The sequence below is a fragment of the Choristoneura fumiferana genome, chromosome 14, assembly GCF_025370935.1.
Source record: "Choristoneura fumiferana chromosome 14, NRCan_CFum_1, whole genome shotgun sequence".
Taxonomy (NCBI): domain Eukaryota; kingdom Metazoa; phylum Arthropoda; class Insecta; order Lepidoptera; family Tortricidae; genus Choristoneura; species Choristoneura fumiferana.
This window is the reverse complement of record NC_133485.1, coordinates 8,229,967-8,246,259: the sequence shown is the minus strand read 5'-3', so window position 1 is coordinate 8,246,259 and position 16,293 is coordinate 8,229,967. Positions and strand designations below refer to the sequence as shown.

General features: G+C 39.0%; 1 protein-coding gene across 5 annotated transcripts in view; it reads left to right on the top strand.

Moving 5' to 3' along the window:
• Window positions 1-15,287, top strand: part of Hnf4 (Hepatocyte nuclear factor 4) — a 50,504-nt gene extending 35,217 nt beyond the window's left edge. For 3 of the 5 annotated variants that reach the window (XM_074097499.1, XM_074097498.1, XM_074097501.1), the window contains exons 2-10: window positions 4,344-4,527; window positions 5,504-5,598; window positions 7,276-7,403; window positions 8,263-8,409; window positions 9,132-9,252; window positions 9,669-9,800; window positions 10,682-10,918; window positions 12,188-12,368; window positions 13,850-15,287. In XM_074097499.1, coding sequence (XP_073953600.1) covers window positions 4,344-4,527; window positions 5,504-5,598; window positions 7,276-7,403; window positions 8,263-8,409; window positions 9,132-9,252; window positions 9,669-9,800; window positions 10,682-10,918; window positions 12,188-12,368; window positions 13,850-13,904 — 1,280 coding nt within the window. In that variant the 3' untranslated portion in view covers window positions 13,905-15,287. Of the gene's footprint in view, window positions 1-1,213; window positions 1,378-1,457; window positions 2,104-4,343; window positions 4,528-5,503; window positions 5,599-7,275; window positions 7,404-8,262; window positions 8,410-9,131; window positions 9,253-9,668; window positions 9,801-10,681; window positions 10,919-12,187; window positions 12,369-13,849 lie in introns of those variants that run through there. The other 2 variants (XM_074097500.1, XM_074097497.1) reach the window with 2 other exon arrangements.
• The last annotated feature ends 1,006 nt before the right edge of the window (window positions 15,288-16,293 follow it).

The window sequence follows — 16,293 nt, the reverse complement described above, 5'->3', positions numbered from 1 at the left end:
ACTCTGTACAACGTGGTCATCTGGATATATGCTCGTAGGTGGTCATACATTACAATCAGTGCGAGTGAACAATCAATCATCCCCTGTTGTCCTACCCTTAGGGTTGAAATTTTGTTTCCAAATTTATTCGACCAATTTCCAATGAAAGGAGAATTATATATCATTTTAACTATACGACCGTTCAGCATAGCAGTGCCTTTGATTAGTTGCCTAATATGACATTTAAAAAAAATCATGGGTATTTATTGAAATAAAAATCACACAAAAAGGCCGATATTGGTAATTGGTAATTAACTTATTTAAACTGCAGAATATAATTGTCAAATCAATTATTGTCAGCATTAAGGAACTAAGGTACCTATACAAAAAGCTCCTTGCTGATCAACATTAAATACGCACATTAACCCACATTTAAAAAAAGTTTATGACCAATTATAAATATTATTATCTAATTATCTTGTAATACTTAATGAGTTTAACGAGACATGGTGTGGCGTCGTACCAGTTGCCCGCGATAGGGTGTAACCCCGACCCGCCGTCTGCAGATAGCGCTCTATTTCAGATGCGAGCACATCAACCGACACGATGCCGATAAAGATTTTGGTTATTGGATAATATAAGTAACATATCGTATGTTTCACATCTAGTGAACTAGGTTTTTTTTTAATACAGTAAATCCCGACTACTTCGAAGTTAGTGACGTCAATAGGCTTTTGTTTAAACCCTTATTCACACTACAGTCGCATCTTATCCGATCTATGTGACTAATTATCGACCATTATGCGTATCTTATATGTGCAAACGTGTCAATCATTACATTTATTACGAATAATGTTTTGCTCTCCCTATCTCTGCATTATTTAAAATAAAGTTTATACCTATATTGAAAAGTAACCAAATCAGTTATTATTTGCTCAGTTTGACACGCTAACGTGCATAAATATTGATAGCGCACCTTCTTCAATAAATCAGTAGGAATTGTTTATGTTTTGTAACTTTCATCATGTTGTTGTACACATATATGTAATCTTCGACGAGACTCATACGAACAACACACTCCATTATCTATATCCTGGAGCGGTACAACCGCAGTACCTACTACGAAACGGGTGCGAAAGAAAAACAGCTGACAACAAAGGAACAAAGCGAGTTCGTGCGACAATCTAATTAGTCATACCTACTGCTTTGCTTAGTTACAAACTAACATGTTGTTATGGTAAAAGCTTCTGTTCGTCAGCTGCTACCGAATGAGTGTTCGGTGCGTGTGCGCGTCTCGGCTCCACATCCGCTGCATTTCCGATAACGCGTGAATCAGCCGCACGGACGCAGGCCGCGGCGCCGCCGCCGCTGATCTCGCAGTTCCCGGGTCATTCATAGGTAATGTAATGTCTCATTGGCGTGTCAGCGGTTTTTTGCACAGCGTATGTTAAGTGTTGTGGTCGCCGATCCCGTCACGTCAGTGTCAGTTGAACCTAAACCGCGTGCGAGGCAGGTCGCGCGCTCGCTCGCACCCGGCCACCCGACACCCGCGTGATACTCTGTAAACACGATTATCGCCCGTCTGCAGACAATTGTGTGATAAAAACGAAAACAATACCCCGGCTGGATTCATTCGACGCGACGGGTACCGGGTAACCGCTGTGATTTTGAAATATCCCGCGCAAATAGTCCTTATCTCTTATACGACTCCGAAGACAAGTCGTGTGTCAATAGTGATAACAGTGTTCGGTGGTGCGATGACAGTTACTAATTTCGGGGCATTACATCACCTGTTAATTTAGCGTCTGACTTATCAATCGCTATCGATCGTGGATCGAGTGTGGTTCGCGGCTGCGATTTAAATTCAGTAGTGGGTGACAGCTGGAAGTGGTAGCACTTCTTTTCTGGTGGGTGTTCCGAAAATGCCTGTGTTTGGTTACGATATGATATCGCAAGATACTTGCTCCATGGGGTTTGGGGCGGCGCCCGAGTACATGATGCCGGGGCCAGCGCTCATGTGGGACAAGCCCCCCGAAAGGCCGGTCTACAATACATACAACCACCACAGGACCCTAGCTGAAGAACTGCACCGCCCGCCCATCGCGTATAATAATACCAATGAAGGTAACTAACCAAGTGAAAGTTACGTTAATTTCTAAAAAAGTCTTTTTTAAGGTTGTTGTTGTTAAGGTTTACATGAAAGTAGCTAACAAATAGATATGAAGTTTTTGATTCGCGTGCTACTAAATCCTACAAACACTGGCGGAGTGGTATCAGATTTAAAAACTTAACTTCTGTCTGCAGGGAGTCACAATTCTATTTAATGTTGACATATCAGCGAAGTTACCCACATAAGTATTTATTCGCGTTTCGTTAATGGCGTCTGTTGTTTACGTGAAAACGAAAGATTTGCAATACCTACTACCTAACTATTCTGTCAAGCGAGACAGCCTCCATGAAATTATCCACACCTGTATCTTTACTTGACATACTTATCTTAAAACTACAACAGAAAGCCTAACATCACTAATTACGTTTTATTTTCTATAATTATTAGCTACACGTGATTGATATCGTTGGTAGACCGGATTCTATTATCTCGTGTGTTTTTTTGATTCTCAACCTGACTACCATTATCTGCATCAATATTAATATTTTATTTTATCAACGGAGACGCGATAAAAAAGCAACTGGCGCCTTGAGGACGAAATAAGTAATACCTAACAAGCATTTTTATAATATTGCGAATTGCTTTTATTATAAATCGTAGAATTCTATTAATTCATCACCACTGTCAGCATCATATTACGCTATACTAAAAAAACTAATAAATAGAGTAAATTGGTAGCTATATTTTCTATGTTGCGAAAGGTTTCGATTTGTTTTTGCGTTATTAAGAAGAATAACAAGTGTATTTAATTCGTGAAAACTGTAGCAGTTGTTATCAGTGTCTTCGCAGTATCTGCTGTTTTATATCGTCTAGACGTCTAGGGTCGCAAGGGTTACAGTAAAACCTTCCATAGTTTAAGTTAACAATTTTACAGTATGCAGGGCATAGTAGGTAGGTTTGACGAAGGACCATCTTTTCTACTATAGTATGTAGCTATGCGTCAAAATCGGACATACTATGGGGCTTCGTAGCGACATTCTTTTTCCACTCAAGTCTGCTGTAGAGCTGAAATCCTTCGACCACCTTGCCCAATTCAATAACTGTCAAGTTATGCTAAATAGTAAATGCACACATAAATGTCAACATCGATGGTTACAGTCTAGTTTGTATCAAATGGAAAGAGTAATAGGAAGCATGTATGCTACAGTCAAAACGGGAAAATTGACGATAGTACATATAGTTATTCGTCATAGCAGAAAAAATATCGGCACGAGAACCTGCGCGACCTGCGTCAAGGCTCCCCAAACCTGACTGTTGACGACAAAAACGCGTTACTGACGGAATAAGCTGTTGAATATAATTAGTCGGAGCTCAGTTGTTATAACTTATAAGTATTACACGATACCTTCCTTAGAACGTTTAATTTATGTTTTTTACGGCGACGGCCACGACTTCTACTCTTACATTATGCTCAAAAAACAATTGTAAAAAGTTCAGTATTTTATAAACTAATTAGACAGAATTCAACTAAAATGATTGTAAACTATTTCGGACGAAATGTTTCAAGTAGATTGATGATGATCCTTATTTAAAAGAGCTTTACGTTGAACAGCGTTTCATTAGTGTTAAACAAATATCATACAAACGCTGGCAAGCAATACTTACCCGATAAGTTTCAAAATTAATTTGCAATTAATTAACTCAAACGACACGACATGAAATCGCGATGCATACTTCTATGTGCCTAAGACATTAACTGAAAATATGACTTAGAGCAAGATTGTAAAAATGGAATGCAATGAAGACAACCGTGAAGATGGCCAATATAAGTATATTATTATTGTTTTAGGTGGTTCAATTTACATATTTTTGGAAGACTATGTTCAAGTAACTACTTCATCTACAATACGGAGCTAATTTTGGTCCCTACTTATAGCAAATTATTGTAAACAAATGTTACACGTCGATTTTTAACCACTTCCAATAGTCCGATGGCCTGGAAACATTGCTGGACAAATATGTATGTCGCTGTCAACTTACTGATCAGTTGCCAACATAGTTGACGAAAGTGTGCACCACCACGTGCACGCACTAAGAAAAGGAGCGAAACGGCGCGCTTTCGCTGATGATCTTGGCAGCTGTAAACTTAACGAAACCTTTTTTTTTACTTTTTTTGTTGGCTAGTGATAACAAACGACTAGACCCATCTTATGTAATAGGTTGGCTCAACTAATAAAATGCTTGTTGTCAACAGACAGCGACATGCAGCTGGAGACGAGCAGCAGCGAGGCGAGCGGCGCGGGCGGCGCGGCGCTCTCCCAACACTGCGCGATATGCGGCGACCGCGCCACCGGCAAGCACTACGGCGCCTCGTCCTGTGACGGGTGCAAGGGCTTCTTCCGCCGCAGCGTGCGCAAGAACCATCTCTACACTTGCAGGTAAAACTGGTGTATAGTTACGCTAGGTCTGATCTCCAAATTCAGCCAAACGCGCTTTTGCGCATTATTATATTAGAATGAGACAGTCGTCCGTTGCCTTGACTTGTCAAGAAGTAATAATGATTCAAGATTCTTTAAGATCAAGGCACGCGGGACCCGTGCCCAGGGCTTCCGACATGTGGACCCAACAGTCCGATGTATTAATTACACGAAAATAAAGGGTTTTGTTGTTAATAAATTACTTTCATAAAATTATCTGGTTAAATAATTTATTGAATCAGGCGTTACTTTGCGGAGGTCCATAAAGAAGATGAGTTCTGGTTGAGTTCAAAACGTGTCAGTGTATTGTGGTGGTGTTGGTGATAGAGGGGTTTGTGTGTGGAGATGGAGGAACTGCATAAACACGCATATTTTGCATAAACTTAGCTATCATAAGGTCGCGGGTGAGCAAAGAAATTCTTTTAGTTCATTCTCTGGTTATACGTTGGTATTGGCACCCAAGGGCCACGGCAAGCTTTTCGACGGTTCTGATGACAAATGACTTAACAATCTCTTTAATATAATAAAAGCAGTTAATATAATAAAAGCATTATTAGCAGATGAAATTGCGCCAGTTTGAGGTCAGACGCAAACTTAACTCCAAAAATAAGCAGTGAACTCTACGTTTCAGTTGTTCATTGTCATCAGAAGATAATTGTTAAAGATGGGGTCATGGCTGACAAGGTCAATCCTGAAATAATATTTTGTAACAAGACAATGCCATTTGTATTTTTTTTCTTAGGAAGCACAGAAGAAAGTTTTAAGTCACTGGTATGACAATAGAAGTTTTTCAACTCTAAAATTTTGCCGTATGTTTAGCTTCGAGATATATAGTTACCTGACCTGAGGACCAAAACCAAGTGACCCATGATTTTCCTGAAACATGAATGTTGAAGTAACAAAATAAAGTATTCACGAAACTTTTTTTAATTTTCAGATTCAGCAGAAATTGCGTTGTGGATAAAGACAAAAGAAATCAGTGTAGATATTGTAGGCTAAGGAAGTGTTTTAAAGCTGGAATGAAAAAGGAAGGTGAGTTCATTATTTTTTTCTATTAGTAGATATACTGTACAGTCAACCACGGGTATATAAAAGCTATAATGGCACTCGAAACTAACACAACACGCACTAACAACAATGACAATAGAGTCGTGTTCGCGTATTTCTACTGCACTGACTGCTCATACATTTTTCCTGCATACAGTCAACAATGGTCCTAACTGTAGGAAACCTGAATAAAGTTACGTCAAACTGTTTACCTCAATGGGATATATGTACCATATAGATGGAAATTATAGTTTTCTCAGAAATACGTAGATCAACGTCATTAGTGGATCATTAATGGTTTTATTATCCTGTTAACAAACGGGCTTACATAAGGCCACCCATCCACCAGAACAGCGAGGGAAAGATCCACTTATAAGGTTAGGTATATAGGTTAAAAAAACACGAGCTACATATTATCTAACGGTTGTGATGGTGAAGCGAGCGATCGAGCAGTGGATGATGAAACTCTAAACTAAATGAAGGCGTTTCTAATTTATCTCTATGATCCATTTGTGTTGATCGACATCTTAGGGTGTGGTGGAAGAATACTTGACATATCATTGAGGATGTAAGGTCGCTAACCGATATAATATGGTCTTGCTCACATTTATGATTGGTCTACTGAAGGGAACGAGATTACAATATTAATTAAACACACATATTAACTTTAATTAATTGTTATCTAAATAGCTTTATTGCTGGTAAACATTTCCTCTTAATTAGCTTAAAATGTTATTGAACGGTGTAAACTTACATTAACAAATAATTAGAAGTAAATTTTATTTGTTAACTCATTTACAATGAAATCATCACAGCGCTTTATTCAAAGTTACACGCATACCACAACTTACGTATACTGTGATTTAGTGCAGAAGGAAACACCGTATAATATTACCATATTAGGCTATAAATACAAGCATGAACAACCTCTGGTAAAAATGCAAATTGTTTGATAACACTCATTGCAAATTAATGTTCATTTACAAACTTATTTTTCGTGCACTGCTATTTCTATAATATCTTATTAGAATTGTCTAGTTTTACTAACATTGTAATAAGAGTAAAACATTATTTTTAGAAACAACTACGTAAAAAAAAAATTTCAAAACTTAATTTTATAAACTTCTAATGTTCTTGGCTGTTAACGCCTGATTGCCTTGGTCAAGCAATCTTGACGAGTCTTTTTATTAAAAACTTTTAAAACAGTAACTATTACTTATGATATGATACCAAAACAATATAAATAATCGTATGTCCTGGCTAACTGTTACATATTTGCTGTGACTTATTTTTCAAGTGTTTTTGAATAAAAAGACACGTCCAGATCGCTTACCGTCTTACTAATGTTAAAAGAAAAAACGAAGTATAAGCAAACCTTAATCTTCTATGAACTCGGCCCTATAAGAATTAGGTAGTTCTACTCGTACGAGCGTTTCAGCAGCTATCAGTTTCCTGTCGCTTATGCTGAAGAAATGAGTCACGTAGAATGGAAGAATTTTATAAAACGATATGGTGTGCATGTGATATAATTACAATTCATTAAAATTTCTTGCTCACGGTCTCATTTCTTCAATATATGCGACAGGAAACTGATAGCGGTTGAAATGGTCGTAAAACTACCCAATTTTTACCCAAAGTGTTAACATGTGTTGTTTCTTCCAGCCGTACAGAACGAACGAGACCGCATCAACTGTCGCCGGCCGTCGTACGAAGAGCCGACGCAGGCCAACGGGCTGAGCGTCACCTCGCTGCTCAACGCCGAACTGCTCAGCAGAAAAGTCATAGATGAGGTGAGGTGACACTTTATACAAAACACCCAGGGGTTAGTAATGATCAACTAAATATGAATCTCAAATATGACCTACCATTTTCACATCGAGGTGTTCTTGAACGTTGTTTTCCCCAAAGGGTTCTGCTAAACTTCAATGGGTTGTGGCCGAAGTACCTAGTAGGTAGAATTTTTATCTGTCACCAAAGTGAATTCAGAGTTTTTGGAAATAATAAATACTCCAATTGCTTTGAATTTTAAAAAGACAAATGCATTGTTCGCAAAATAATTTTCGGCTCCCTATTCTGCATGTCATGTGTATTTAATGGAACATTTTTTTGTCTGAGACCAGGATATTATGTTAACTTTAATAAATAGTAAATGAGTTACTTTAAATAAATAAAATATCCCGACACTTAACAGTAATTGACCTCGCCCCAAAGTAAGCAAAACTTGTATTATGGGTACTAGACAACAGATAACTGATAAGCATACTTAAATAGATAATATACGAGTGTATATTAACCACTCATGACTCGTTAGCAAACATTCGTATGTTTCATACATAATATCTGTCCGGACCGGTTGTTGAACCCGGAACTTCAAGCTTCGTAGTTAGGTTCTCTAACCACTTGGCTATCCACTCGGTAATACGTTTAGATGGGTAACTCCGAAACCATAACACTAAGAAAGATGTCTTCTAAGAAACGATTCATTAATCGTTCAACACAACAACAAGAAAAATTGCATTCATACATTTTAAAAAGCTGTCGTATACTTTTAGAGTTAATAAAAGGAAATTGATCCGTCATGATCACGATCGATTAAATTATCACTTACATCCCTCAATACGGCTGTAAATATTTTTGTTTGTCTTACAGACGATCAACGTGTCTGACGCAGAGATCAACAACCGCAAGCTGGCGAAGATAAACGACGTGTGCGACTCCATTAAGCAGCAGCTGCTCATCCTGGTCGAGTGGGCCAAGTACATACCCGCCTTCACCGAGCTACATCTGGACGATCAGGTAGCTGTCTTTACATACTACGAAATAAAGTTACTTCCCGCCGTCTGTCCCTCTGTACCTGAATGGAAGCTTGGAACTTTTAAACTGCGCAAGAATAGAATACTCGTAGTATAGAATTATTTTATTTGCCAGAATACTAAGTTAGTTAACTACGAAAACATTAAACATTGCACTAACGAAGATAAAGGAAATGCTCGTCATTTATTGTTGTAGATACATGTATTCGATGCTTAGAATTCTAATTTATAAGTCAACATCATTTTTTTTTAAGTTACTCCGTAATGCGAATGGAAAATTTGATTGTTTTCAAGAAAAAGTGATAATAAAACAGATTATAAAGTAAATATCCGAAATTAAGCTGCGATTATTAATGTAATCACTTATCAAGGAAACGTGTCAATATAGATAACAGTGTGAAATGTCGCCTATTTTGTAAAGTGTGACATGGAAATTGTTGAGGGGCACTGATTATATAGAAATATTTATGTTTATTAAAATTCTGATGATGTGATTGATAGGTCTCAAGCGCCTAACTCAGCAAACCAGTGGTTCATGAACCATCAGTGGTCTGCAAAAACCAAAATAAGGTCCACGGAAGAAGAAGGTCCTATATATTATATATTATAAGTTATGTAGGTATAGTGTTTCTTTCAAGGGCTCTACCTCTTACAGGCCTTCTGGATATTTTTTTCTGATAAGAAGTATAACCTTGTGTTCGTCAGGTGGCGCTGTTACGCGCGCATGCTGGTGAGCATTTGCTGTTGGGCTGCGCGCGGCGCTCGCTGCATCTCAAAGACATTCTGCTGCTCGGAAACAACTGCATCATCGCGAAACACAATATCGGTGAGTTGTCTATGTACACGCTGTACAGGTAATGCTAATGGTTTTCCATCGTATTTTATCGGAAAAGTTCATATTTATTGTGCTCTCTCTTTAAGCTTCAGTACACATCGTACGTAGATTTTTCATTGTGACATTTGACACTAAATAATAAAGTTTAATATTAATGGATATGAAAATGTTACTCATTTAATACAATAATTGATTGACACTTCTGGTGCCGTCGTATTCCGGCCACACTCTTACGCTACGCTCTCTCTATATTGTTCTTCTCTACCACTCAATGTTTGACTAGCAGAGATCCCTTCAGGGATAAGTCCTTGTTGTATTTCCTTCTTTTGTACAATAAAGAGTATAAACAAACAAATACGAAGTTTCAGAACGTGAGAAATTAAAAATGTTATTATTTATGTGGACAGACGGCCGAATGGACATAGACATCAGTATGATCGGCATGCGCGTGATGGACGAGATCGTGCGTCCTCTGCGGGACATCGACATCGACGACACGGAGTTCGCCTGCCTCAAGGCCATTGTGTTCTTTGACCCCAGTGAGTACCTGCACTTGTACCCCATTTTCTTATAAAAATGAACTAAAAAAAAATATCGCGCATCACTTCAGAACTGCTGCAATAGGAGAGCCCCACATACTCTAGTTTCATCGAATAGGGCTGGATTCCATAAGAGACCCATTTAATATAAAAAAAAACTAGTTTACCCGTCCCGGTTTCGGACGATGAAAATGAGACTAGCAGGGGAGCCCATGATCGCCACGTCGTGGGGACCTATTAGATTTTGTAGATTAGTTGACATTAGTTTATTTGTAAGATTAGTTGTGAGTGGTCAGCTAACACCAACCACATTGCAATGTGCCCTATTCTCAAAGCAATAATAAAACCTAGACCCATAGCCTTCAGGGTTAAAGTAATCCGAACCTACAGGACGCAAGTCCGACACACACTTGGCCGATTGTTTTTAAATTAGTAGTTTACGTAGGTAGATAGCGCAATATAAGTCATCATCATCATATCAGCCATAGGACGTCCATTGTTGGAGGCCTCCAGTTGCTTCGGTTGGCAGCGGCTTGCATCCACCGTGATGCCACGGCTTTAACCAGGTCATCCGTCCATCTCATTAGTGGACGTCCTACGCTGCGCTTGCCGATCAGTGGTCTCCACTCGAGAACCTTTCGGCCCCAACGGCCATTTGTTCTCCGTGCTATACGGCCTGCTCATTGCACTTCAACGAGCTAATTCGCTGGGCTATGTCGGTGACCCATGTTCTTCTACGTTTACTTCATTTCTGATTCGATTCCGTAGGTTGAGAAACCCCAAGCTCTCTACATAGCTCACTGAGCAATTGAGCCTATTTATAAGGCCTACAGTGAATCACCACGTCTCGGATATAAGTAAAGTGACACTATTGATTACAGACGCGAAGGGCCTCTCGCAGCCGCAGAAAATCAAGCAGCTCCGTTACCAGGTGCAGATAAACCTGGAGGACTACATCAGCGACCGGCAGTACGACGGGCGCGGCCGCTTCGGGGAACTGCTGCTGGCGCTGCCGCCGCTGCAGAGCATCACGTGGCAGATGATCGAGCAGATACAGTTCGCCAAGCTGTTCGGCGTCGCGCACATCGACAGCCTGTTACAGGAGATGCTGCTCGGCGGTGAGTATTGACTACGTCAGCGACCGGCACCTCACGGATTTGTTTTAAATTATTATAGTATACACTAGCAGCTAGCTGGGTATGTGGAATAATACAATAGGCTTTATCCCGATACTCACACAATATCGGAATAAAATCCCAAATTTTCAACCACTAGAATGAGGCACAGTTTAGACATGCAATAATAATCGTGCAAGTGCAACCTTATGATGGCTATCAATTCATAACTTCATAAGGTCGCGGGTGAGCAGAGTAATTGTTTTAGTTCACCGGTGAACTGAAACAATGCTCACAATTGCTTTAGAGACATACAATTTCGCGGAGCCATTTTTTGTGCATCGTTAATGAAATGTTTTGGCAATTGCCGCGGGATTTCAATTCAACTGTTAGGTCTTGTGGTTTATTTCTAAGGAAATACTATTGTTTCTAAAATAACACTGTTGTTTCTAAGATAATTCTGTTGCTTCTTTAAAAACTGTTTTTTCTAAAATAACACTTGTTGTTTTTGAAATAAATAAATATCACGGGACAATTCACACCAATGAGGGCTATCGTCTTTTGTCTCACTAGATGGCGCACTGTTGCGTGAGGTTTTTAAGTGTGGCTTTCAGAGTCTGTTATTACGGGCGTTAAAACAAAGTTTAGATTAAAATCATATTTAAAACACCTTAAAACCGTACCATAAAAATATCCAGCAACCACAGTGTTGGTTAGTCCCGTTTTGTTCGGAAAAAAAAGAGGACAAAAGTTTCCAAAAGACAAAACTGTCTCAAAACACAGACATTCATTGCCCCGTAACGCATAATTGCCATAATTAATTTCAGGTAATGCAAAATATTCACAAAAAAAATCTAATTATAAATAAACCCGCGTAGCTCACCCAAAAACTATGAGATTTGACATTTCGGAGACCTCACGCTACACTAGCGCCTCTAGCGGCGAATTCATTCGCGATAGCCCTCATTGACCTAGTCCCAAAGTAAGCTTAGCAAAGCTTGTGTTATGGGTACTAAGCAACGGATAAATATAATTATATAGATATAGATACATACTTAAATACATATTAAACACCCAAGACCCGATAACAAACATTCGTATTTTTTCATACAAATATCTGCCCCGACACGGGAATCGAACCCGGGACCTCAAGCTTCGTAGTCAGGTTTTCTAACCACTAGGCCATCTGGTCGTCTAAATAACACTGTTGTTTCAATAAAAACGTTGTTTCTTACATAACATTTGTTTCTAAAATAGCAATGTTGTTTCCAGGCGCGTGCGCCGAGCCAGTGGCGGAGCAGCAGCAGCAGCAGCAGCAGCAGCAGCAGCAACAACAAGAGGGCATGAGCACGGCGAGCTCGCCGCCGGCGCAGGCCGCGTCGCCGCCGCTCGTGCCGCAGCTGCCCGACGCCTCCATGTTTGAGCCTATGCCCTTCAAGCAGGAGCCCAATATGTAAGCGAACACACGATCCTATTGTTGTACTTCGACGATCTTCTGACTCAAACTCGTGCTGAAGCAGCTTCTGCCCACAGCTTCGCCTCTCCTTGTTGAATAAAATTAGGCTAGTTCCTGCGGGAATTCCGGAAAATTTCTTCTCAGTGCAGCTCTGTAATATTTGTCTCTAGCTCAAGGGGCTATGCAATGTCAGTCACATGGTACTGTCAATTTATTCATGAGGCTGAGTCAGAGGTTCTTATCACAGTTTGCCAAACGCGACCGAGTATCGATGTGGTTACCCCCGCTGTTTCAATTACTAACAACACATTTGCCGAATTTTTATCGCGTAGTTTCCGCGCTTATGTATTATATCAGCTAAATACGTCGGGACTTCGGTCGCGTATCTTCAGCATAGATGTAGAGATCCGTCCGCTCTTACCATTATTGATCATTTAGATTAGGTACGTGAAAGCTTGTCCTATTTAGTAAGGTACCTTGTGATTGATTTCAAAACACGTTACTGGGGTCTTATGACCCCGTTTATTTTGTATGTGTTAAACTGTTTTACGTGTCCCTGTCACTGGCTCATATTATTCAGACGCGATGGATATCTCTAACAAGGTACTCCGTCGCGCTTGATGGTTCAGCCAAATATTATATGCTTCACTGCTTATATTAATGTATTGTGACAAAGGGGCGGGGCTTTTTTATTTTAATATATTTGTATTTAAATTATTCCCCTATTACGCCGAAACGATGCTATACTTATTAGTTTAATCATTATAGTACTCAGTAAATCAGATCATGTTTATGTAGTTCTCTCTCTCTCTCGAATAGCTATTATGAATTTATTCATTACAAAGATCTCACCCATCCGGATTCATATATAAAAAATTGGCTTTAATTTGAGGAGGAAAAATCATTTCCCTGAACTAAAATAAACTAATTTTAATTCTTTAGCTCGCCTGAGATCGCGACGTAACAAGGTTTATTTTAGTTCATTGTTTCATACTGTATGCAATTATTATGTCGCATTATTCACTATTCAATAATGGGCGCTAGTTTGTATTTAGTTTTAGACTTTCCATACTTAGGCGCGACCACATGCAAATCACTTGACGCTCGTTTCGTATCAAAATCTGGTTACGTGACATATAGCGATAAAGCTGAAAATGTTGAGCTTTATCGCTGGAAAAAAAAACTTCAATTTCGGCAAAAAACACTTTTTTTATTCCATTTCTTTTATTTCTACCACTGCCACGACTGCTACAAAATGAGATTAGCTTCCAAGACCAAGATCATTCCTGCAAGCAGCCACCTTGTCGCTGCTGCACGACGCGGCGACATGACGCTACTTTTTTGAGTCGCGGGAAATTCAAAATCACATTTATAATTGGGTCACGTAACCAAATTAATCGCTGCTAACGACCGACGAGCGACTGTATGTGGCCGCACCTTTAGTTTTTGTAATTTTATTTTATTTATTGTTTAACCAGGAGCCCCGAACATACTTCGCGGATAATGAAGAGTGCAGACATAATAATGTTATAATACTGGCAGCCTCCTGGAAATGGGCGTCAAAATGTGCCTTTCGCACTTTTACTCCTTGCAGAGTAGCTGACTGTACCTATCTTCAGTATACATGCAATCAGACAAGAGTGTATGTGCTTCAGTCACGTCTGAAAGTGCCTGAAAGTGTCAAAATATGGACCATATTTATATAAAGCGCACTTTATATTACGCCGTGCGACACAAAATTATTTTCGACTGTTTTTATAAATGTTATAGTATGATAAATGTCGGTAAGGGCTTTACAGTCCAAACTTTTACTCTAATTATGTGGTGCCTGTATTTTGTAGAATTTGTACACATAGGTGTAGGTATCCATTTTGCCCAATATCAAAGTTTTTTATTTATACATAGTTTAGATGTAAGCATAGGTACTCCTAAGTGCAATTTATTTCTGTATAACTCGGCTGTGTGACTCAAAATGTACTGTGAACAAAGAACTTCGATAAATTTACCAGTTACTGTAGGTTCTAAAGTTATGTTTGTCAGCGTTTAGTTTTCTTTTACGAATATTGTGAAACGAATTTATAAATAAAACAGTTGACCTTCTTGAATATTAGTTAAGGTGATGGTTTCAATGCCTTTTTACCACTGTATTGTTTAAAATTCTCATTTGAGTCAAACGGTTCCGTTTGTAGGCATTTTGTTATTCAATATAAAATGTGAAACGCGTGATTTTTAGGCACTTGTCCCACCGCCGACGATGAGCGAGAAGCGAGTAGAGCAAGTAACTAGAAACGAGTGGGTGAGCAGCGAGAAGCGAGTGTAGTTTTGTCGCTGGCTGTAAGCAAGTATTCGAGTGCGACGGGCGATTACTCGCTCCACTCGACTCGCTCGTGCGGGGCGGCCGCCAAGCTGACATCGCTGAGCGAGTATCTATAGCTCAGCGAGTTTTATATAGCTCTTGTCGCTGCGACAAAAGATGTAAGAGCGAGTTCTCGCCGACAGTGTGAACAGCCAGCGATCAACTATTAATATATGTGTCTCTTTTAGGATCTTATATCTTTTGTTCGTTTCTTGAGCGAGAAAATAGTCGATAGCCAATCGTTTCCTCGCTGGCGGTGAGACAACTCCCTAAGTGGACTGAACGCTTCCTTATTGTTATGTTTTTTAGTCGATATATTATACCAATGCTATGAAGTGCTCAATGTATCCTTATTAAGACGGAAACGCGTCGTTTGCCATATTGCGGTGAAAGTTATGTACGTATTAGAGATTTAGTATGAAGTGTTTATGGGTTTTGAGTCGTAGTTGTTACGTTTGAAATAGGTGCCTTATTGTCCAATCAGGTGAATTGTTGAAAATGTACATACTATGTTATGACTTTTAGTAGAATATATTTTAATAAATAATCTGTTACAATAACTACGGCGTTTTATTCTGACAATTTTATACTAAAGTGTTACATATAAATTTACTAAAAAGGTCGATGTCTTAACTCCCTGGCTTCTCTTTAACGTCCATGTACCCTTTCCTTCGGTCGCCGCGATTCTTGCAGTACAGAAACAGAATTGATAGCGCAGATACCGCAGACATGGCAAGCAGGGGTATGTATACAGAAAGCATGATAATTAACTTCAGCAAATTGCTTACACGATTATATAAATAGTTGTAACTTTCACTACGTATATATAAAAATTTCGCATAGTACTCATGAAGAACGATAACATTCTGACAGCCGACGTCAGTCTGTAAACAGACAAGAAAAATAAATAAAGAGGTATCATTAATATCAAATCAATTTATGGTTGGAAAAGTAACGATAGCGTATAGATATCTATGAATATCCAAATTCAAAATTCCGTAATATGTTTTATTAAATTCCGCTTCGTTTCCTCACTTTGTAATTGGCACAATCTTCTGTTCTAACCGAACTTGTATATTGCCATTAAAAAAAATAGGAATAGAGTTGTATCAGTTTACATAATATATAATAATAATATAGCCTTTATAACCCGGAACTCCTTAATATTCGTTTTTTTTTATATAATATATCCCGGAGTTCGGTGTGCCTCCTGGCAAAGGCCTCCTCTAGTGATTTCCATTGATCTCTATCCTTTGCAACTCTTCTCCAATTGTAACCAACTGTTAATTTGAGTTCGTCCTCCCATCTTTTGCGTTGTCGACCTCTATTTCGTTTCCCATTTCTAGGGTACCATTCCGTTATTATTTTGCTCCATTTATCCTGAGGGCTTCGTAACATATGACCCGTCCATCTCCACTTCATTTGATCTACCTTAGTGAGAATATCTTTCACCCCTGTTCTAGCTCTTATGTATATGTTTCTATGCTTATCTATTTTTTTGATTCCAACATGCTTCTCTGAGAAGCATGTTGTATCAGTTTAATCTGATCTTATTTATCTTGGCAA